Source organism: Balaenoptera physalus, assembly GCF_965194825.1.
Source record: "Balaenoptera physalus genome assembly, chromosome: 19".
NCBI classification, from domain to species: Eukaryota; Metazoa; Chordata; class Mammalia; order Artiodactyla; family Balaenopteridae; genus Balaenoptera; species Balaenoptera physalus.
Genome location: NC_138900.1, coordinates 52,627,072 through 52,651,723, shown reverse-complemented (window position 1 = coordinate 52,651,723; position 24,652 = coordinate 52,627,072). Strand labels below are relative to the sequence as shown.

The 24,652-nt window shown below is 43.6% G+C and overlaps 1 protein-coding gene across 3 annotated transcripts in view; it reads right to left on the bottom strand.

Moving 5' to 3' along the window:
• Positions 1 to 24,652, bottom strand: part of ZFHX3 (zinc finger homeobox 3) — a 428,452-nt gene that overhangs the window by 29,147 nt on the left and 374,653 nt on the right. For all 3 annotated transcript variants that reach the window (XM_082436143.1, XM_082436142.1, XM_082436141.1), the window contains 2 exons: positions 1,161 to 1,294; positions 811 to 1,011 (listed from right to left, as the gene is read on the bottom strand). In XM_082436143.1, the coding sequence (XP_082292269.1) occupies positions 811 to 1,011; positions 1,161 to 1,294 (335 nt within the window). The remainder of the gene's footprint in view (positions 1 to 810; positions 1,012 to 1,160; positions 1,295 to 24,652) is intronic.

Here is a 24,652-nt window from a genome sequence, read left to right as displayed (position 1 = left end):
TCTCTTTGGTGGTTTTTCCTCTAGTGATCAGGAAAGGGCTTTCCAGCAGCCCAAGCATACACAGAATGCAGGATATTGGTATCGCCTGTAGAAGTTTGAAAAGTTTTCACATTGCATTAGATTTAAATCCTTATACTAATCTTTTGGGCCATGTTTACAGTGGCCACTTAGAGCCATGCCCCGCAGGTGTAGCAACATCATGTTCAAAATGCAAAGCCTTTGTCCATGACTCGCCACGTGCTACCCAACTGAGCATCTTCCTGCGTTGAGAATGAAAGCATCCACTTGAGAAACTCCCACGTCACAGGGCTACACTCTGCGAGTTGGAGAATGTGGGCTCACATCTCAACTTTGCCACTTGCAGGGGCATCAAGTCAGTTAACCTCTCTGAGCCTCAGTTTCCTCAGCCGTTAATGTAAACGTGTCAAACTTTTTAAATAAAACAGGGTGGTTGTGAGGATGAAATGAGACATAATGAATTTAAGAGCAACCTAGAAGATGACCTGCTCGGTAAAGGTTTGGAGAATCTGAATAACAACTTCTTCATGTAAATGGTTAGCTACTCTAGGCCTCTGCGTCCTGAGGGGAGAGAGGAATGGTAAGGGATGTTAAGAAATGCATATGTATTCAGCCCTTCGGGCCGCAGTCAGGCCAAGTCTAAGGTGAACAAAGGTCACAGGACTATCTTTGACATTTCCAACTCTGCACTGGCTCTCGCATCCAGCAACACAGTGTCCTGCCCATGTTGCTGCATCACCTTGGACCGCTGGGGAAAGAAAAGCCCCAAGGTCCTGCTCCCAGCTGCCTTACCGTCATGATGAGCTTCTCCACGCAGTCGGGCGCCACGCTGTGGAGGTGGGTGAGGTGCAACTGGAGGTGGATCTTGTTGTTGAGCATGTCCTGGCACAGGGGGCAGCGGAGCATGGGCTGCACCGAGTGCTGCGTCATGGCGTGCACCCGCAGCCGGTTGACATCGGCGTTGCTGTACTTGCAGTAGGGACACTGGTACATCTGTGGGGAACACACAGCCACCCCTCCGGCTGAATCTTCAGTTCCCACCGCAACTGTGTCCGCCCCAAGCCCGCCCACCCGACTCCACTCCCCCCTTCCCCCAGTTATCTGGAACACTCCCCCACCAGCACAGCCGCTTCTGGCCTCACCTGCTCCGCTTTGGTCTCCTCTGATGTTTTTGGTCGCTTTGCAGAGAGAGGAGACTCTGAGCTACCTGGGAAGGAGATGCGTTTGGAGGTTGCAGGAGAATCTGTCAGCTCTTTCTCTGCTTGGCTTGATGATGCTGGAAGAAAAAGCAGAAGATGTAATACAGCAGCCAGACCAGGCCAACTCCCAGAGGGTTTGCGTTGGGTGAAAATCAACATTCATTTATAGCACAGGATTTTCTTGAAATACCAAAATTAAAGTAGGATGAGCATCCGGACTGATTTATCAGGCATGCTAGAAAAGAAGCAAGTGTTTCTTTTTGTCCCCCATGAATTTCTGTCACTACACAACTTTAACAACTGAACACTAAGAAAAAAAGGTACAGAAATGGACTAAAAGGCTCTGAGTTGGATTAAGCTACATACAGTCTATTCTGACCTCCCCCAATCAACGCACAATCTGCTGGCTTATGAGGGTGGGTGGGAAAGTCTCACCAATTGCTCTGCCAACCACGAGTCAACCCAAGTACCAGACACACTCTGCTTTCATGGATGTAATAAACGATGTGCTTCCAACTTTATTGTCACAGCTCTTGAAATCACAGCACAGCACAGCACAGGAGACATGATGAATGGGACGGACCCGAGAAAGGTTTACACAGATATCTGCATACAAATACGTGCAAAAAAAATCAAGTCTGGGTTCAGCAACTTGCTTCTGGGGAAGAAGTAACTGAAGAGTGGAACTAGATAGGGCGTGACTCCAACTTCTAATCGAGCCAGTGCTCCAGACATAAGAGTTTATTCAGAGTGGGTGGTTCAGAGGGAAAGTGTCCTCTCTGCTTGCCAGAAACATGCCCTCTGCACCCCACTCCACCAAAACACCAAAACACCAATGAGGAAGGAGAGTCACATGAGACTGAAGCAGCAAACAGTGAGCATGGAAGTGTTGGCGGAAGGAGTTCTCTGAAGCATGGAAAGGGATCTGGAAGATTTTGATGAGAAAACAGCTGGGCTAAAAGGGTTTAACAAGGAAAAATAAGCAGGGCTCCTCCAGTATAAACACAAATCTCCAAATGGTCCAGATGTGGTCATTCCAAAACCTGGTCAATATCTTAAGGCTGGCTCTCTCACTTGTTTTGGACGGGAACTCCATTTTTCAGAATTTTGCTACAAGTGGTAAGAAGAAAAATCCTGAAAATGGTAGTGAGACAATACTTACCCACTACCCTCCCTACCTCACTGAAAAAGCATTTGACTCAGCACTGAGGTCACTGGTTTAGAAAGCCTCATTTTTACTCTTTGGTCAAACTGCTTTCTGTCTCATCCAGCCTAGTTATCTAGCATGTGTTTCCAGCTTTGAAATCTGTTCTGACGTGGATACCCAAGATGCTGTCATTACAGATGTGTGCTTTAATAAACAGTTGTAAAAATTCAATTTTATTCATTAAAATCATAAAGCCACACAATAATTTTGGAAAAAAAAATGCGAGATGCAGGAAATATTCCAGGAAGTTGATGCTCTTCCCAGAATGCACATCTTCTGATCTTTAACCCCAGTATCTTGGTAACCTGGTCTACATAAGTTTGTAGAACATCTATTATTTAAAAAGTACAAGGACAAGCATATTACACACGGACCCCTCCTCCTCCCAACACACATTCATAACAGTACTTTAATCTGTCTCGAATTGACTTCAAACCCATTTTCTTCTTAATGGGAGTTATTCATTTTCACTTGAGAGGTAATACATGACGGCTGGATATTTAATGTGATGGACTGGCTGCCGATTAACTAGGTGCTGTAACATTCTAGTCTGGTTCCCCCATGGCCCACTTCCCGTCTCCCAGCCCCCGGCAGACCTGATCCCGCGAAACCTCGCGTGCAGGTTTTAGACCTCGGAGTGTGATGGGCCCCTGCCTGAACACTCCCACAATAGGAGTCTTTAATTAATGTTTTGGGGACGTAAGAGCTTCCAGCCCCCAGAAGGTTCCTTATTCTCCATCATTTTTCATTTCTGCTTACTGGCTGTCTTCTATATGTTAGCTCTTCTATAGCTTTTCCCAGGCATTCTAAAGATGGGGCGGGTGGAGACATTAGATGATACTTCAGATGCTTATTTGTTAGAGCCATCCTCCACCTTCCCCATTTCCACCTCCAATCTGTAGGATTAGGTTAGGTTCGGGGCTTACAGTTAGGAAAGAGCCGCTCTCCGCTCCTCCTTCCCCTAGGGGCAAGCCAAGATACAGATTCTATTCTAAACACCCATCCCCGTCTTTTTGTTAGTCTGCCTGACCTGAAACAAACACTTGCTTTTACAGGACCATGACACTACCTTGTCAACGCCCTCAACCTGCCTGCTACACCCCCCCCCCCCTTCAGAATGATTTTCAGCCGTGCAGCTGCTCAGCAGTGTGGATGAACGAGCGCGGAGGCTGAGACCACCCGACTCATCCCGCTCCCTGCAAAGCAAACCCGGTGTAACCCAGTGCAGCATCAGCGTCGTCACAGGACCGGAGTCCACCCTCGTCCTTCAATGCTGAACGCGTGATCAATGGTGACGAGGTTGCAGAGGTGAGAATTCTCGTTTCAGAAGCCACTATTCTTTCCCCCTGCATGGAGAGGGGGACTTCTATTACCTTTTTTTTTTTTTTTTTTCATACTCTCAAATTGCTCTGTAATTCTAAAGCTTCCTTTGTGAGCTCAAGCTAAGGAGCTGTTCTAAAGTGTTTTGAAAAATAAAATCAGCACTTGCTCACTCAGTCCTCTTTCTCTGGAGTAACACAGCAGCTCTGCTATGATATGAAATACTGCATCCACTGGTGTAAAACCTTCCGGGGCTCATCTCCCTTCCATCTGGGGCAATCTGCATCTTTATTAGATCAGATCTGTCTAGAAGTGGACATGAGCCACCTGCAGCTCGCCAGGCTTCTTCTCTAAAGATAAGGCCGTGCCTTTCCTATATCGGAGTCTGTTAACACCCAGTTACAATCCCATTGTGCTTCCCTGAGTGATGTGAGGACTGCTCCAAGGAGTTTAGGTTAACGAGGCTGACAGGCCCCTCCTAGCTTGACCCCAGACATTGAAACGTCAATCCCCATCAAAACATGGTACCAGAGAGTTTATAAAATTTCTGTAGATGGGTAAACAGTCGCACAAGTTCTCCATCAGCAGGCTGGAAGAGGGTTTACTACCGACAACGACGGTCTAAGGTTTTCTCAAGCTTCTTCTCTCTGAACAACTTCAAAAGGGCCAGAGTCCCAAAATCAATTTCTACTTTAGTTCTGTCACTAGCATACATTGTAGGCATAAGTAAATGAGGTTGTACGAATACCAAGAGGGAAAGTACTGTGGTTTTCTTTTTTGAAGACTTTTCGAAACTCTAACTTAAATTCCAAGAGTGATGTCACAGTCTAGAAAACATTATTACCTTTTAAAATTAATTACTGATCACTTTAAAGCCCTTATGACGTCACAGTAGTGAAACACAAATAGATGCGCTCCAGGGACAAGCCATAGTTTAAACAGTGCCTGGAACCACTGGATTATACTGGTAACAACTTCAAGGGTAACTACGTGTAGTGGCTTTTACAGCAATGACAAAATGAACTGGAAACAATCTAGATATTTTACGACAGGGCACGGTTAAGTAAACAATGGTACAGCCACTCTATTGAGTATTAGATGACATTACATATGATAGCAATGTGGAAAGATTCTTGAGAATGTTAATCAGAAAAAAATAAGATAACGTATGCATTATAACATGATACAGCTTTGTAAAAAATAGGTATTAGAAAAAAAAGACTGGAAGAAAATGACTGCTATATTTAGGTGATGGCATCACGGACCATCTCCCCATTTTCTAAGTTTGTCATGTAGTTATATTACTTTTAATATTATAATTAAAGAGTTTAGCATTTAAATTCAACTGTCCATGAAAAGGTTGATATTTGGATCCATACTGTTCAAAACATCAGGTGGTTTTTTTACTTTGCTGGTTAAAGCAATCTTTCCTCATTTTGGCAGCTATGTCATATGAAAATATGTGTTAAATCGCAATGAATCTTCCACAGGCAACATGCTGGGCTCCTGGCACTTCAAAGGGTTTAAAAACGTGGCAAGGAATCATGCGAGTGCCATCGATTACACACCCTATAAAGCGAGGCAGGAGGGATACTGGGACAATATCGGGGAATGCAGGGTCAAACCCCAAGCACAGCCTGACAGGATGTTAGCTGCGGACTCCTCGCCACGCAAACTTTCTAAGGAGTGGACAAACACTTGCTCAACTTGTTAGAAGTTAAGGTTGCCCCACTGAACTCGCTGGTGAGGCAGGAAAAGGACTGGCATGTCCTGGTTATGGAGTACAGAAAATTCCAAGTCAACTTTCTGGGCCAAAAGCCACCATTCCACCTTAAACTGTGATGGGCTGGTCACTATATCTGACGAAGGCAAGTACTGAGAGGCAGACCTGATTCATGACTCTCCATTTCATTCTCTTAGGTTCCTCTACATTCCAAGCAAAAGAATTCCATTTCAAAGGGAAAGACACAGTCGTCAGTGCATGGCTTCCTCAGGAAAAACAAAAATCATTTCTGTGACGTCAACTTCCAGATATCCTTTGTTTTTAACATATTTGCTTTGGGGTATTTAACCTCTAAAAATAATTGCTTAAAAATTTACCCCTCTTGTCATATTAATTAGAGGGAGTAGGGAAGAGAAGAGAGCCAATATGAATTCATGCAAGTTTTGTTTACAGTTTTCAAGAAGTGGTTTTATTATGTTCTAAGCATATAGAACAATTAAAACAAGCCTAGTAAGGTTTCAGGTAAGAGGTGACTAACTGTAAAGAATAGGTTAAGGGGGCTTCCCTGGTGGCGCAGTGGTTAAGAATCCGCCTGCCAGTGCAGGGGACACAGGTTCAATCACTGGTCCAGGAAGACCCCACATGCCACAGATCAACTAAGCCCATGCGCCACAACTACTGAGCCTGCGCTCTACAGCCTGCGAGCCACAACTACTGAGCCCGCGTGCTGCAACTACTGAAGCACGTGCGCCTAGAGCCCGTGCTCCGCAACAAGAGAAGCCACCACAATGAGAAGCCCGCGCACCACAACGAAGAGTAGCCCCCGCTCGCCGCAATTAGAGAAAGCCCGTGTGCAGCAACAGAGACCCAACACAGCCAAATATAAATAAATAAAAAGTAAATTAAAAAAGAGAATAATAGGTAAGAAGAGTATAATTTAGGGGGCTTATCAAGTGGTCAAGTATGGTAGAAACACAGTCTCTTTCACTTCACCTGATAAAACCACTTTTCCTAGAACAAATTCTCACCCAATCCTAATCCTCACTAATAAACTAAAATCTGAGTCACTGAAATTTTGCTGACAGAAAACTTGAGAGCTGTACTTGCAATACCATGTACTGCCAGCAGACTTAATGCCAACACGTGCCTCATTTCTCACCTAGTGATGCGGTCGTACAACTCTGAAGCAAGGGAAGGCGGGGAGTTGCCGCCTCCTGAAAAAGAAACCTGAAGAAAAATTGGAAATGAAGTAGAAATGGAACCTTAAGGTACACAGTTTTTGGCTTTCCCTAATCATTTGCCAAGACATCAACTTGCCCTCCACGGCAATCAAAAGTACTGGAAGTTTCAGTTCCATGAGCAAAACTGACCTTCTCATCACTCAGCACACCACTGGTGCTGTTGGCATGGTGGACATTCTCTGCCACAGGCCCGCCTTTGGCCAGAGTCCTCCCGTGGGGAGATCCTGGGCATGCGCTGAGCTGCCCACGTTACTGGGAAGTTTCTTCTGCGTTTCTTCTCTTCATGGCATAGTGGCTCTCGGAAGTGGTGTTCACCAAGATGCTGACCCCCTTCCTTCTGGGGACCCCACGGTGAGCCCACTGAAGCCCTGGGATGCTGCCTGACATGTCATCCTTGTGGAGAGGCCAAAGGCAGCCTCCAGCCCCACTTCTCAACCATCAGACTCTGAGCTGAAGTACCACTGACAGCCCCTCCATCTAAACTTCCATCTCCCAAACCGGCAACATAATGGAGGAGCCAATTAAATGATTATTAATTCATGCTACTTTCCGTAAGCCAGAGGTTCTCATCGCCTTGTGTTCCGTAAACCAGCTTGCCACCTGCCCCAGAAATTTACAGCAATCTTTTATCTCCATTGACTAAGGAGAAAAAAAAAACATTCACACAGCTCCATACTCAGTGCTTGAGTTGGGACAACAACCCCAGCACGATAGTCACAGAAGCTTCACCAGATGGGAAAATGGTCATTCAGCTCATAATGAAAATGAAATGAAAGGGGCAGTGGGCCCTCTCCATAGCCCCTTCCCCTCAGCTTCTCAGAGGCCCCACACTCCCCTCTAGAAAGCAGAAATGCACAGTTTCCAGAGGGTCAATCTGTGCTCTGGACTTGTGATCCTCATACTGTCACTGAATGTGGAGCTGCTCTTGGCATCTGCTTGCAATTCCCTCCCCAGAGGAGAGGCTAGGATTTCGTACTCGCATCTCCTGCAGAGCTACTGCACTTGAGAAGTGACCAGAGAGCTGGCTAAATTCTCTCCCTCCCTAACACAGACAGCAACAGTTCCTTTAAAGGGTCTGCTCGGCTGCCAACTTGGTCGCTAAACATGCACGGCTCTGCCTCCCACGAAGCACTTAAAGATGATTCAAAGAGGAATCGGGGAGTCTGTGCAAGGCGAAGGTGCACCCAGCGGGGTCTCTACACCCTTCCATGCCCAGAGTCCAGCCCCATGAGGGTAAGAACCTTTTATTTAAAACACAGTCCTGGTTTCAGTTAAGTGCAGGCTAGACTGCTCCTGCATGTCTCTTGAAAGCATTTTAGAGAAGTACTCAAAAAGGAGAAGAACATGCCTAGGTAGAGAGAGCGAGACACACAGGCCTCATCCACTTACCAGACATGTCTTCCTGTTTCCATGAAGGATTTCAAAGAAAACTTGAGTTATACTACAGATGGGTATTACTGCTGCTCGGGGAATGGATCATTATTTTTCTCCTCCAACTCAAAGATGAACCAGATAGGTCAACACTCTGAAAAACCAGAAGCTCTTCGGTGTTGTTTCTGTTGTTGTTATTAGTTTGTTTTTTATTTGGAAATATAGATTCACAGGAAGTTGCAAGAATAGTACAGAGAGGTCCGTTTCCCCTTCACCCAGGTGTTTCTTTTTAACCAGGGTTTAGATAAAGAGTGCTGGGTTTCTCAGATGGAGAGATATACCACGTTCTTGGATTGGAAGGATCAACATTGTGAAAATGACTATACTACCCAAAGCAATCTACAGATTCAATGCAATCCCTATCAAACTACCAATGGCATTTTTCGCAGAACTAGAACAAAAAATTTCACAATTTGTATGGAAACACAAAAGACCCCGAATAGCCAAAGCTATCTTGAGAAAGAAAAACGGAGCTGGAGGAATAAGGCTCCTGGACTTCAGACCATACTACAAAGCTACAATCATCAAGACAGTATGGCACTGGCACAAAAACAGAAATACAGATCAATGGAACAGGATAGAAAGCCCAGATATAAACCCATGCACATACGGTCACCTTATTTTTGATAAAGGAAGCAAGAATATACAATGGAGAAAAGACAGCCTCTTCAATAAGTGATGCTGGGAAAACTGGACAGCTACCTGTAAAAGAATGAAATTAGAACAATCCCTAACACCATACACAAAAAAACCCTCAAAATGGATTAAAGACCTAAATGTAAGGCCAAGACACTACAAAACTCTTAGAGGAAAACATAGGCAGAACACTCTATGACATAAATCACAGCAAGATCTTTTTTGACCCACCTCCTAGAGAAATGGAAATGAAAACAAAAATAAACAAATGGAACCTAATGAAACTTAAAAGCTTTTGCACAGCAAAGGAAAACATAAACAAGACAAAAAGACAACCCTCAGAATGGGAGAAAATATTTGCAAACGAAGCAACAGACAAAGGATTAATCTCCAAAATATACAAGCAGCTCATGCAGCTCAATATCAAAAAAACAAACAGCCCAATCCAAAAATGGGCAGAAGACCTAAATAGACATTTCTCCAAAGAAGATATACAGACTGCCAACAAACACATGAAAGCATGCTCAACATCACTAATTATTAGAGAAATGCAAATCAAAACTACAATGAGATATCACCTCACACCAGTCAGAATGGCCATCATCAAAAAATCTACAAACAATAAATGCTGGAGAGGGTGTGGAGAAAAGGGAACCCTCTTGCACTGTCGGTGGGAATGTAAATTGATACAGCCACTATGGAGAACAGTATGGAGGCTCCTTAAAAAACTAAAAATAGAACTACCATACAACCCAGCAATCCCACTACTGGGCATATACCTTGAGAAAACCATAATTCAAAACGAGTCATGCACCACAATGTTCACTGCAGCTCTATTTACAATAGCCAGGACATAGAAGCAACCTAAGCGTCCATCGACAGATGAATGGATAAAGAAGATGTGGCACATATATACAATGGACTATTACTCACCCATGAAAAGAAACGAAACTGAATTATTTGTAGTGAGGAGGATGGACCTAGACTCTGTCATACAGAGTGAAGTAAGTCAGAAAGAGAAAAACAAATACCGTATGCTAACACATATATATGGAATCTAACAACAAAAAAAATGGTTATGAAGAACCTAGGTGCAGGACAGGAATAGAGACGCAGATGTAGAGAATGGACTTGAGGACACGGGGAGGGGGAAGGGTAAGCTGGGACCGAAGTGAAAGAGTGGCATGGACATATATACACTACCAAATGTAAAGTAGATAGCTAGTGGGAAGAAGCCACATAGCACAGGGAGATCAGTTTGGTGCTTTGTGACCATCTAGAGGGGTGGGATAGGAAGGATGGGAGGGAGATGCAAGAGGGAGGATATATGTATATGTATAGCTGATTCACTTTGTTATAAAGCAGAAACTAACACACCATTGTAAAGCAATTATACTCCAATAAAGATGTTTAAAAAAAAAAAAAAAAAAAAAAAAGAATCCACCTTCCAATGCAGGAGATGCACGTTCGATCCCTGGTCAGGGAACTAAGATCCCACATGCCACAGGGCAACTAAGCCCGTGCGCTGCAACTAGAGAGAAGCCATCGCACCACAACTAGAGAGGAGCCTGCACGCCACAACAAAAGATCCCACGTGCCGCAACTAAGACCCGATGCAGCCAAAAATAAATAAAATAAAATAAATAAAATAAAATAAAATAAAATAAAATAAAATAAAATAAAACAGGGAGTTTCATACAAAGCAGAAGGACAAGGACCTCCAGATAAGTGGAAAAATCTGGCAACAGGATCTCCATTCCTATGCAGTAGCCGTGGGCTGGAGCAGATGCCCCCATGCCCTCTGGCTTGCCCCACCCTCCCCTGATACTGGGCATTCCTTCATTCCCTCTGCTAGCCTCTATGTGTGACACTTAACTTGGGAGATGGGACTTGAGGAGGAGACAGGAGCGAAAAGAAGAATCTTAGAAAGGGCAGACGGACTGAAAAGGAGGCTGAGGAAAAGGGAGTAGCGAGAAGGAGAGGGATCCACAGGGGGCCCCAGAGGCTGGAAGCTGATCCCAGGAAGGCTGCCCCAGGAGGAGGCAGGGGCTGTCATCCCAAGAAGCATCAGTAGCTGAACCTGGGAAAGGGAATCCTTGTTTCATTGCCTGAGTTCATTGTCTGCTCCCTGACACAGAGCCCCTAAATCCCTTGAAATTTCCTGGGTGACAGAAGTATCTTTTGTTCCAATGAGGTGACTCTGAGTGGGCTCCAGATAGCCTCAGGATGGGGTTGGTCACCAGAAAAACCAAGCCATGATTAGAAGCTTGGGATCTTCAATCTCACCTCCCATCCTTCAGGAAGGGGAGGGGCTTGGAGACTGAGTTAATGACCCATCATCCCTACTTGATGAAGCCTCCATAAAAATCCCCAAAGTTTTAAAAATTCCAGGTTGGCACACCCGAACTCCGTGGGGACAGACACGCCTGCACTCAGGATCCTTCCAGACCTTGCCCTATGTATCTCTTCATCTGACTGTTCATCTGTATCTTTTATCATACCCTTCATTAAATCATAAGCTGGTAAAAAAAACAAAACAAAAAAAGATTGCTGGGTTTCTGATCACGCTTCATCATGACCACGTGTCTCCTCCTCTCCCACTCCTGCGATCCGGGATTCCATCGGCCAAGACCAGGACTCGTGCCTCTTCTACACACTTCTGTCTTTTAGGAAAGCTCAGTTCCTTCCTCACGCGGCGGGGGCTCATGGCCTTGCCATCCGGTTAAAGGAGACATAAGTCTCAAACTTCACGCATGTCACAGAGGTCAGAGCCCCAACATTCTCAAACTCAACTGTGAGTCAGAAATCCCCTGGAAAGCTTGCTAACACACAGAAGGCAGGCCCCACCCTCCTAGGATAGGTCTGATTCAGAGAATCTGCATTTCCAGTGAGTTCCCAGGTGATGCTGGTGGTCTGACCACACTTTGAGAACCGCTGTCAGAGCCAGAGCTTTCTGTAATTGGTAGGAACCATACCACCTTGTGGCTGGACTAGAATTAAATAAGGGGGCCTGCAGGCGCGGGCGGATCTGGCCGTCCACTTTCAAATGACTCTTGCTGAAAATGCTATTCTCATCATCTACACTCGGGGACAAAAGCCAGGCCTGGTCTCAAAGCCCAATGTTTTCCCCCTCAGGCCAAAGGTGAAAGATTAAATATGGCTGTCCCTCAGGGAACCTGCCTGCTCTAAACCAACACAGACACATTTTCAAAGACAGAAATTCAGAAGGAATAACCTCTACGTGTTCTGTTAGCAGTGTAATCCAGAATAATGACAGACTGCCTTGCTTAGGAAAGTCTCGGTCTTTCCACGTGTCCTGGAGAACCTCTGTGAAAAGGACAAACGCCTCTGGGCTCTTTCCACTTTGCAGGAAGAGGAAGCCTCTTTTTGGTGCTGGCTTCCCAGGTCTCGGCACCTGCAGGCCACACCAGCCCGAGGCCCCCTTTGCTTCGGCCCTGGGAAGGATGCAGAGACCCACACCGGCCTGTGTCCACGAGTCAGCACTCTGGGAATGGGGGGTGAGGCTATGCCTTCCCAGCGGGCGGCCAAGGCGCGATGGCGGGCCCGTGCTGCGTGCTGGCTGCTGCTGCTTGTCTGCATCTCCGGGGAAAAAGGAGTGCTAAGTCCCACGTCAGAGGCATCAGTCTGTTGTACTAATTCCTTGTTGAAATATGCATAAGGCTGCTTAACTGCACTGATTTGCGCTCCCAAAAGGCCATCCCGCAATTCAGTTTCAAGATACCTTACTCCCTCTGTCAGGTTTATGAATGAACCACCGGTCAAAACAGAGCCACCAGCCACCACTTCGTTTAGACCAACATCAGCTGTCGGAGTATTCATAACTTCTAAACGTTGGGCTGCCACCCTGAGCCCGGCTTGTGCCAGAAGCCAGGGACCAAAGGGGCCAAGACCCAATTCTTCACTTTGAGGTATCAAATCAGCCTGCCTGCCTGTGGCCTCTTATCAGCTTCCCCAGAGTGTCCTGTCTTCCCCTGCAGAGCCCCTGAGCTGTGCACAGATGCCATCTGCAGCTGTGGTCACAGTGCCCGGTGAGGATGGGGCACGGTCGGCGGGTACCTCAGGGTCTGCATTATCACTCTGCCCTCTGGCTTCATTACAGGATTGTGACAACCAAGGACTTGGAAAAAACTAGAACAGGGAGAACCTAAGAGACACTTGAACTAACAGAAAAAGTCCAGAGGTGCGAGATGTAGGTCAAAACAAGAGGTGATGTGGGTCATGCTGGGACCAGGTCGCAGTTAATTAACAGAAGCTCATCCATCAAATCAAATATTAATTAGGTTAGTCAGAGCCTCTGAGCCCCAACACAGCACAGACTCCCAGAGACTAGACTAGAAGGATACTCTTCCAGTTTTTTCTCCATTCCAAACCTATCTTCATAAGATACTTAACTAAATTTTAAGAGTGAAATGGAACTTGTGACAATAAAAACATACAATCTGGGTCCAGCATGGTGACAGACACAAAGAGCCCTGCCCTTAACTTCTCCGCACCCTTACAAATCAACTTTTCCCCAGGACCCGCCGAGGATTTCTCTTCGCTCATTCAGGTTCAGCAGGAGCGTGAGAATCTGTAATGGGGGAGAAAAACGTCACTCAGGTCCCCAGAAGGGCTGGAAAATGAGAATGACTCTCCACTTTCCCCTGTAGGTTTCAAGTACCAAGCAGACTGGAAACGTCTCCTCTTGGAGTTCGGGAAGCACAGAGGGGGAGCCCCGCACCGAGTAATGTTTCCGTCAGCGTTTCTCTCACCACCACGCTCCGTTTGCTCACAGCCTCCAAAGGCCCAGGACTGCCGACGTGAGTGAAGGGGCGGGGGAGGCAGTTCGGGGGCACCACTCCTCCGTAACTCTTGTCTTTCCCTGGCCAAGTTCTCTTTACACAGAGGCATCGCAACCCCTCCCCCGCGAAGGAACACAGCACATGGCTTGCAGGGCTGCCACAACCTGGCTCAAGTCCCGGCTGTGTGACCTTGAGCGTTTCAGTTGACTACACTGGACTTTCAGCTTCCATGTCTGTCAGCGGGAGGACCGCGTCTACTCACAGGGCTTCTGGGAGGCTGGCAAGAGAGATTACGCACATGAAGCCCACCAGAGTCAAGCACACAGTGAGAGCTCAAACGTTTGTTGGCTATGGTTTAATATTTAGAAGTATCTCTGGGAAATAATACAGGTGCATGTGCGGCCACATAACCACAGAGTGAGGGGAGAGGCCTGGTTTCAAGGACACGCAAAGACACCCTGAATTCGCCTTTTCTGTAAGTCAACGTGGAAGAATTCTACTCACCCCATGGGTTTAATATCTAAAAAGCAGAAAGTTGAATAACTTGCACTTTAAAGTGTTTATGGTTATGCTATTTTACCGACTGATTGCTAATGAAACATCCAAACAGTATTAAGCACTTGCTAGATGCTAGTAGCAATTACAAAAATGCATGAATGTGGGGTTGGGGAGAGATGCATCGGCAGAGCACAGAAGATTTTTAGGGCAATAAAAATACTCTGTATGATATTATAATGATGGTTCTATGTCATTATACATTTGTCCAAATCCACAGAATGTACATCAAGAGTGAATCGTAAGGTAAACTTTGGACTTTGGATGGTTAGGATGGACCAATGTAGGTTCATCATTGGTTTAAAAAAAAAAAAAAAAAAGTACCATCCTGGTAAGTGATGTTGATAATGGGGGAGGCTATGCATGTCGGGGGGTGGGGAGCAGGGCAGAGGGTGTACGGGAAATCCCTGTACCTCCCTCTCAAGTTCGTTGTAAACCTAAAACAGCTCTAAAAAAACCAGTCTTTTAAAAAAACAAAAAACAAAAATGAATGAATGCCACATGGCCCTGACCATAAAGAGGTGACAATTCTGTTTGACAACTAGAGAAACAGGATTTTCAAGTCTTCTCCAATCTTCGTATAGTAAGAGAAAGCTACTAGGTTATGTGTTCTTCAGCTTTATAATCGGGGGAGTATATCCCTGAGCCAGAAGGCAAATTGCTGTTTGATCACAAATCTGACACCTAGGAGTTCCCCATCGATGAGTTTTAGTTCTCTAGAACTAAATAAAGATAATGTTGGACCCAGGAAGAATGTGAGAGCCTAAGAAAAGTGCTCTGATATCCCATGAGAAAGGCACCATGGTATTTTTTTTTTAGAATCATGATCATGATTCTAATAACAGAGGTGCTTTCCCCAACAGCACAAAAGCTAAAACTGAAACAAAGCAAGAAGATTAACATGGCCGTGTAGCAAGAATAATATGCAAATCTATAAGTTATTTTCTACGATGAAAAATAATTTGCTCCTTAATCTACATTTTCACTGCTGTCTATCTATACCTTGATGATAATTCTCACTACACTGTTACCATAGTTATATGATTGCATATAACGTCCTTTCTAGAAAGTGAGTTCCAATTACTTTTTTTGTATTTCCCGTATCTGCATTAGGTATCTGCACAAAAAATATTTGCTCAACTGATGTGATGCCTATCTCTCTTGTGACTTAAATATAAATTCTCAAAGCCAAGACGGTTGAATTACTGGAATTCGGGCAAGTCCAGATACACGCCATACCCTGTATCTATTTTTGCTTCTCAACATAAAAATAGTTCAGATGGTTTGTTTTCAATTGTGAGACAGAATTCTGCCTGCAGTGACTTAAGCAGCCAAGTTATACTGAAAGTGGCCTGGAAAAAAAAGAGCGTGGGGAATGGAGGTGGGGGAAGGGAACAAGTGGACTCTGGAAAAGCCGACTTAGCCACACACTTCCCATCTGTGTGTGAAAACGTAAAACCAAAAATGGATTCCGTTGGCAAGAACGGGAACCACAAAGGGGACAATGCAGGCCAGGCTCCCAGCATTCCCTCACACGTACCCTACTGCAAAGACAAATCTACTTTTGGGTGAGGTGAAGAGATGGAACCAAGTCCGAAAGGACACAGAATTAGGCCAAAATGATTTTCGTAGAGGCAGTGAATGGCCTAGCTTCCAGCAAACGACGGGGCTGGGACATGGGGAGCCACTCAAAGACACCCTCGTGAGTCTCCAATGAGTCTCCAAAGATTGATGTCCTCATCACCGGGCTCTGACAACTCAGTGAGATGGGCCCCAGTAACAGTGGACCAGGTGAGAGCTTCAGTGTTCTGATGCCCCACCAAGAAAGACCGTGTGGTACTATCCAACCTTCACGGAAGAAGGCTTGGGGGCCCATGGGAACTCTATCCAGGCTCCTGACCCACGCTCTCTCCACCAGCCAGAGACCAGGAACATCCTTGCAAACTATGAGCATTCTGACCTTAGAAATTAATGTTTTCCAAGATTCTACACTACTGTACAACTGTCCCTCCTCCAATCATATTTTTAATAAGTTCCAGAACTGCAGGAACCCATTTAGTCCAAACCTGCCACTTTACAGACTGTGAAACTGAGGTCCAGAGACCAAGTTCACGTGGCTTATCTCACTGGCAGGACTGGGCCCTGAGCCCTGGGCTTCTGCCTTCTCGTAGTGCAGAGTGCTTCCTCTCAGCACATGCCTTGTCTTGTCTTTATGGACTCAGTCTTTTCAAAAAAGTATTGTTTCAGCCCCTTTCCTTTCTCTGCCACAGATTACATTTCAGGCACTTAGTTCCCCATACAATGGCATCCCTATTTATACAAAGCTGTAAACAACAGGGAGAAGAGGAGGAGGGCTGGTAATAGATTTCCACCAGGATGTTCCTGACCTGCTTTTTTTCAACCTCAGTAATTAGAAAGGCAGTGGGTCTGCAGGAATTATTCATACGCAGCAAGAGCCGCACACTATACATTTACGTTAAACATGTCAAATCCGATTGAAATCGTGCCTGCCAGCACCATATCCCATAAACACACTTTTCCCTAACAGTGGCCCAGACCGTGCCAGCGCATGAAGGCCTCCTTTAATAGCAGCCTTCCAGAGACTCAAATCAGGGGTGCCCCGCTGCACTAACTGCTGTGCGTTAGGTGAGCATCATGGATTTAAAGAAATTAATAAAATAAAATCCCTTCAAGCTATTCCCCTTGAAAAGCAGTGCTCAAACTACAACTCTACACCAAAATTTTACAAAAATACAAACATGGACATCAGTTCGGGATTTCTGAAGCATTATCATGTTGTCATTTTAAGTTGGAGTGTTGCCCCATCTTTGTTTGTTTGTTTTTTAAAGTGCCAATATCCCCCAGGTCATCTTGTCTCAAATTAGCTTAACTAGACCCAGCCTAGTGCTCCGTGGCTAGAAACCATGGCGGCTACAGGATTTAAATAACCATCTTGCTATGATTATTTGCCAAGGGTTCAATTTTTTCCCCTAATTATTGGTGATAAAGCATTACATTAATTGTATATCACTTAATTTATAGCAATTAATGATTGATTGGATAATCACTGCATTAATTATTGTTCAGTTGCTGACACTGGGGGCTCTTCAATCTACAACGCACACTTTCAAATCCACACTGCTAAAAGAGAACAAGCGATCGCTTTCACGTTTTAAAAGAGAAAACCACAAAGTTGGATGGTGGAAACGGCTGTGCATTAGGGAAGAGGCTTTGAATCAAAGACCCTTTCCGCACCCTCTGGTGGCCCACAGGAGCACTTTACACTTGCCTTGAGTAGACGTGACCCGAGGTGTCTACTAGGTACTTGTCCATGTGCCACCACGTCCCATCATGGAACCCAGGCTGCGGCTGGTGGGTGTCACTTGTCTGTGTTCCTAGGCTCCCAGAGGCCAAGGTCATGGGCTAAGTGGTGGGCTTCCTGACTCCAAATATAGAGAGTTCTTTCCACCTCACCAACCTGCTTTCAGACTGAGCACGACGCTGCCTTACTACGAGTCACGTTCGTGGCTGACAGCCCCACTCATTTCGAACATAAAGGTGGCAGTCGTGTTACTGTTTCCCACTGCACAACTTTAGGAGAGTGCTGTTCTCTACACTCAGAATGGGGGTGAAAACGGGATCAAATGATTAGACTGAAAAAGTCCATTCTTGGAGAGATGTATAACGAAATCCTAAGAGCTTGGGCTCTGTCCTAAGAGCACGTGGAAGAGCCAGTATGCAAAGCCGAACCTGCTCGTATGCCTTTCGGCAACTTGCTCGAGCTCTCCCGGGCTCCATTCACTGATCTGCAAAATGGTGGGAGGGGGGACAAGGGGGTGGTTCCTTCCAGTATCTATTTCACGGCATTGGGGGTGAGAATCAAATGAAATAATCGTATACAAAGCAGCGCTGCCCAACTCTTCTTTATATGGCAGCACACACAGAAAACCATAGCTAATTAGTATCAACAGATGAAGTTGCACTTGCCCCTGGCCTGAGCAGCCCCTGGCCTCCGCAGGCCAACCCAAGGGCTATGGAGATCGGTATCTGTGACCATTCATGGCACATCGGCTGGGCAGGACAGGTGTAATCTGGCACGCAGTTACAGCTTAATGTAGCCTGAATAATAACTGGAAAGTACAATGAGAACTGCAGACACACTCTTTCAAAGTTGGTTTTGCTCCTTCTGAGTATCTCTACCTGCACTGGCCAATATGGTAGCTGCTAGCCACAGGCTACTGAAATTTAAATTCATTGAAATTTAAATTAAGTAAAATTAATTTTAAATTAAGTAAACTTTAAAATTGAGCTCCTCAGTGATGCTAGCTACATGGCAAGTACTGAATAGCCCTATGTGGCTCGTGGCTGCTGTACTGTACAGTGTAGATGCAGAACATTTTTATCGACACAGCACTGACCTATAGTAATACCGTTTGATGACTGTGGGTGTTCCCGAAATACCCAGTAGAGTTGTACGCTCCCTGAAGGCAAGGCCTGTAATCTCAAGGAACTTGTGATCAGTGGAACTCTGCCCACTGCCCCGCATGTGGCAGGGACCCAACCACTGACCGTGGGATTGATGCTCTCATGCATCAAATCACTATCCTGCTTGTCTTGCTGCCACTCAAGGTAAAAGACCTGACTTCTAAATAAAAGAAGCCCAAAGAGGGCCCATTACAACAGACATAACAAAGGAAATCAGGATAACTAGGGCACCTACCAGGCACCGGTGGGAGACCACAGACACCTAAGGGGATAGGAGGGATCCCCAGTGACCAGCTTGCAGGATCTTGGTTCCCAGGCTGGAGGTCGGGCCCGAGCTCCTGTGGTGGGAGCTCCGAGTCTAAACTGCTGGAATAACAGAGAACCTCAGACCCCAGGGAATATTAATCGGAGTGAGGGCTCCCAGAGGTCCTCATCTCAGCACCAAGACCCAGCTCTACCTAACTGCCTACAAACTCCAGTGCTGGACGCCTGAGGCCAAACAACCACTAAACAGGAATACAGCCCCACCCATCAAAAAATAAATAAATAAAACGACAAAAAAATATGTTACAGACAAAGGAGCAAGATAAAAACCTACAAGACCAAATAAATGAAGATGAAATAGACAAACTACCTGAAAAAGAATTCAGAGTAATGATAGTAAAGATGATCCAAAATCTTGGACAAAATGGAGAAAATACAAGAAATATTTAACAAGGATCTAGAAGAACTAAAGAGCAAACAAACAGTGATGAACAACACAATAACTAAAATTAAAAATACTCTAGAAGGAATCAATAGCAGAATAACTGAGGCAGAAGAAGGGATAAGTGAGCTGGAAGATAAAGTGGTAGAAATAACTGCCAGGGAGCAGAATAAAGAAAAAAGACTGAAAAGAATTGAGGACAGTCTCAGAGCCCTCTGGGACAACATTAAACTCACCAACATTCGAATTACAGGTGTCCCAGAAAAAGAAGAGAAAAAGAAACGGCCTGAGAAAATATTTGAAGAGATTATAGCTGAAAACTTCCCTAACATGGGAAAGGAAATAGTCAAGTCTAGAGAGTCCCATACAGGATAAACCCAAAGAGAAACATGTCAAGACACATATTAATCAAACTATCAAAAATTTAATACTAAGAAAAAATATTAAAAGCAGCAAGGGAAAAGCAACACGTAACATACAAGGGAATCCCCATAAAGTTAACAGCTGATCTTTCATCAGAAATTCAGCAAACCAGAAGGTAGTGACAGGACATATTTAAAGTGATGAAAGGGAGAAACCTACAACCAAGATTACTCTACCCAGCAAGGATCTCATTCAGATTTGATGGATAAATTAAAACCTTTACAGACAAGCAAAAATTAAGAGAATTCAGCACCACCAAACCAGCTTTATAACAAATCCTAAAGGAACTTCTCTAGGCAGGAAACACAAGAGAAGGAAAGGACCTACAATAACAAACCCAAAACAATTAAGAAAATGGTAATAGGAACATACATATCAATAATTACCTTAAATGTAAATGGATTAAATGCTCCAACCCAAAGACATAGACTGGCTGAATGGATACAAAAACAAGACCCGTATACATGCTGTCTACAAGAGACCCACTTCAGACCTAGGGACACATACAGACTGAAAGTGAGGGGATGGAAAAAGATATACCATGCATATGGAAATCAGAAGAAAGTTGGAGTAGCAGTTTTCATATCAGACAAAGCAGGCTTTAAAATAAAGACTATTACAAGAGACAAAGAAGGACACTACATAATGATCAAGGGATCAATCCAAGAAGAAGATATAACAATTATAAATATATGTGCACCCAACATAGGTGTACCTCAATACATAAGGCAAATGCTAATAGCCATAAAAGGGGAAATCGACAGTAATACAATCATAGTAGGGGACTTTAACACCCCACTTTCACCAATGGACAGATCATCCAAAATGAAAATAAATAAGGAAACACAAGCTTTAAATGACACATTAGACAAGATAGACTTAATTGATATTTATAGGACATTCCATCCAAAAACAACAGAATACACTTTCTTCTCAAGTGCTCATGGAACATTCTCCAGGATAGATCATATCTTGGGTCACAAATCAAGCCTTGGTAAATTTAAGAAAATTGAAATCATATCAAGTATCTTTTCCGACCACAACACTATAAGACTAGAAAGCAATTACTGTAAAACATACAAACACATGGAGGCTAAACAATACACTACTAAATAACCAAGAGATCACTGAAGAAATCAAAGAGGAAATTAAACAATACCTAGAAACAAATGACAATGAAAACACGACAACCCAAAACCTATGGGATGCAGCAAAAGCAGTTCTAAGAGGGAAGTTTATAGCAATACAATCCTACCTCAAGAAACAAGAAACATCTCAAATAAACAACCTAACCTTACACCTAAAGCAATTAGAGAAAGAACAAAAAAAACCCCAAGGTTAGCAGAACAAAAGAAATCATAAAGATCAGATCAGAAATAAATGAAATAGAAACAAAGAAAACAATAGCAAAGATCAATAAAACTAAAAGCTGGTTCTTTGAGAAGATAAACAAAATGGATAGACCATTAGCCAGACTCATCAAGAAAAAAAGGGAGAAGACTCAAATCAATAGGATTAGAAATGAAAAAGGGGAAGTAACAACTGACACTGCAGAAATACAAAGGATCATGAGCGATTACTACAAGCAACTATATGCCGATAAAATGGACAACCTGGAAGAAATGGACAAATTCTTAGAAAAGCACAACCTTCAAGACTAAACCAGGAAGAAATAGAAAATATAAACAGACCAACCACAAGCACTGAAATTGAAACTGTGATTAAAAATCTTGCAACAAACAAAAGCCCAGGACCAGATGGCTTCACAGGCGAATTCTATCAAACATTTAGAGAAGAGCTAACACCTATCCTTCTCAAACTCTTCCAAAATACAGCAGATGGAGGTACACTCCCAAGCTCATTCTACGAGGCCACCATCACCCTGACACCAAAACCAGACAAAGATGTCACAAAAAGAGAAAACTCCAGACCAATATCTCTGATGAACATAGATACAAAACTCCTCAACAAAATACTAGCAAACAGAATCCAACAGCACATTAAGAGGATAATACACCATGATCAAGTGGGGTTTATCCCAGGAATGTAAGGATTCTTCAATATACACAAATCAATCAATGTGATACACCATATTAACCAATTGAAAGATAAAAACCATATGATAATCTCAATAGATGCAGAAAAAGCTTTCGACAAAATTCAACACCCATTTATGATAAAAACTCCAGAAAGCAGGCATAGAGGGAACCTACCTCAACATAATAAAGGCCATATATGACAAACCCACAGCCAACATCGTTCTCAATGATGAAAAACTGGAACCATCTCCTCTAAGATCAGGAACAAGACAAGGTTGCCCACCCTCACCACTGTTATTCAACATAGTTTTGGAAGTTTTAGCCACAGCAATGAGAGAAGAAAAAGAAATTAAAGGAATCCAGATCAGAAAAGAAGAAGTAACACTGTCACTGTTTGAGATGCCATGATACTAAACATGGAGAATCCTAAAGATGCTACCAGAAAACGACCAGAGCTAATCAGTGAATTTGGTAGAGTAGCAGGATACAAAATTAATGCAGAGATCTCTTGCATTCCTATACACTAATGATGAAAAATCTGAAAGAGAAATTAAGGAAACACTCCCATTTACCATTGCAACAAAAAGAATAAAATACCTAGGAGTAAACCTACCTAAGGAGACAAAAGACCTGTATGCAGAAAAGTATAAGACACTGATGAAAGAAATTAAAGATGATACAAACAGATGGGGAGATATACCATGTTCTTGGATTGGAAGAATCAACATTGAGGAAATGACTAAACTACCCAAAGCAATCTACAGATTCAGTGCAATCCCTATCAAACTACCAATGGCATTTTTCACAGAACTAGAACAAAAGAATTTCACAATTTGTATGGAAACACAAAAGACCCCGAATAGCCAAAGCAATCTTGAGAAAGAAAAACAGAGCTGGAGGAATCAGGCTCCCTAACTTCAGACTGTACTACAAAGCTACAGTCATCAAGACAGTATGGCACTGGCACAAAAACAGAAATATAGGTCAATGGAACAGGATAGAAAGCTCAGAGATAAACCCATGCACATATGGTCACCTTATCTTTGATAAAGAAGGCAAGAGTATGCAATGGAGAAAAGATAGCCTCTTCAATAACTGGTGCATAGATGGACAGCTATATGTAAAAGAATGAAATTAGAACACTGCCTAACACCATACACAAAAGTAAACTCAAAATGGATTAAAGACCTAAATGTAAGGCCAGACACTATAAAACTCTTAGAGGAAAACATAGGCAGAACACTCTGTGACATAAATGACAGCAAGATCCTTTCTGACCCACCTCCTAGAGAAATGGAAATAAAAACAAAAATAAACAAATGGAACCTAATGAAACTTAAAAGCTTTTGCACAGCAAAGGAAACCATAAAGAAGACCAAAAGACAACCCTCAGAATGGGAGAAAATATTTGCAAATGAAGCAACTGACAAAGGATTAATCTCCAAAACTTACAAGCAGCTCATGCAGCTCAATATCAAAATAACAAACAGCCCAATCCAAAAATGGGCAGAAGACCTAAATAGACATTTCTCCAAAGAAGATATACAGATTGCCAACAAACACATGAAAGAATGCTCAACGTCATTAATCATTAGAGAAATGCAAATCAAAAGTACAATGAGATATCATCTCACACCGGTCAGAAAGGCCATCATCAAAAAATCTACAAACAATAAATGCTGGAGAGGGTGTGGAGAAAAGGGAACTCTCCTACACTGCCGGTGGGAATGTAAATTGATACAGCCACTATGGAGAATGGTATGAAGGTTGCTTAAAAAACTAAAAATAGAACTACCATATGACCCAGGAATCACACTACTGGGCATATACCCTGAGAAAACCATAATTCAAAAAGAGTCATGTACCACAGAGTTCACTGCAGCACTATTTACAATAGCCAGGACATGGAAGCAACCGAAGTGTCCACCGACAGATGAATGGATAAAGAAGATGTGGCACATATGTACAATGGAATATTAGTCAGCCGTAAAAAGAAACGAAATTGAGTTATTTGTAGTGAGGTGGATGGACCTAGAGTCTGTTATACAGAGTGAAGGAAGTCACAAAGAGAAGAACAAATACCGTATGCTAACACATATATATGGAATCTAAAAAAAAATGGTTCTGATGAACCGAGGGGCAGGACAGGAATAAAGACGCAGACGTGCAGAATGGACTTGAGGACACGGGGAGGGGAAAGGGTAAGCTGGGAGGAAGTGAGAGAGAGCGTTGACATATATACATTACCAAATGTAAAATAGATAGCTAGTGGGAAGCAGCCGCATAGCACAGGGAGATCAGCTCGGTGCTTTGTGACCACCTAGAGGGGTGAGATAGGGAGGGTGGGAGGGAGATGCAAGAGGGAGGGGATATGGGGATATATGTATGCATATAGCTGATTTACTTTGTTATACAGCAGAAACTAACATAACATTGTAAAGCAATTATACTCCAATAAAGATGTTAAAGAAAAGAATAAAATAAATGTTAGGAAGGAATGAATGAATGAATAAATAAATGGAAATCAGGAATCCCATTCCAATGTAAAAATAAATAACAAAAAATATTTTAGTAAAGCTTATCCATTCCTGCACCAAACCCCAAACTACATAATCAATAGCTGAGAAAATGCCAATTATCCAGGTCCATTTGAAATATTATTAACCTGAATCCTGAGCAGCCACTAATCAACAGGACAAATTGTGAAATCACTATTTATTTATTTGCCGGGAGGAAGCACTCCCCAACACATTTAATCAGATAGGAACGGCTCAATTTAGGGAGTGACTGGAACAAACGCAGACATTTTTTATAAAATACTAAGGATCCCAGAGAAAGCTCAGGAGAGGTTGCTGGCACCTAAATCG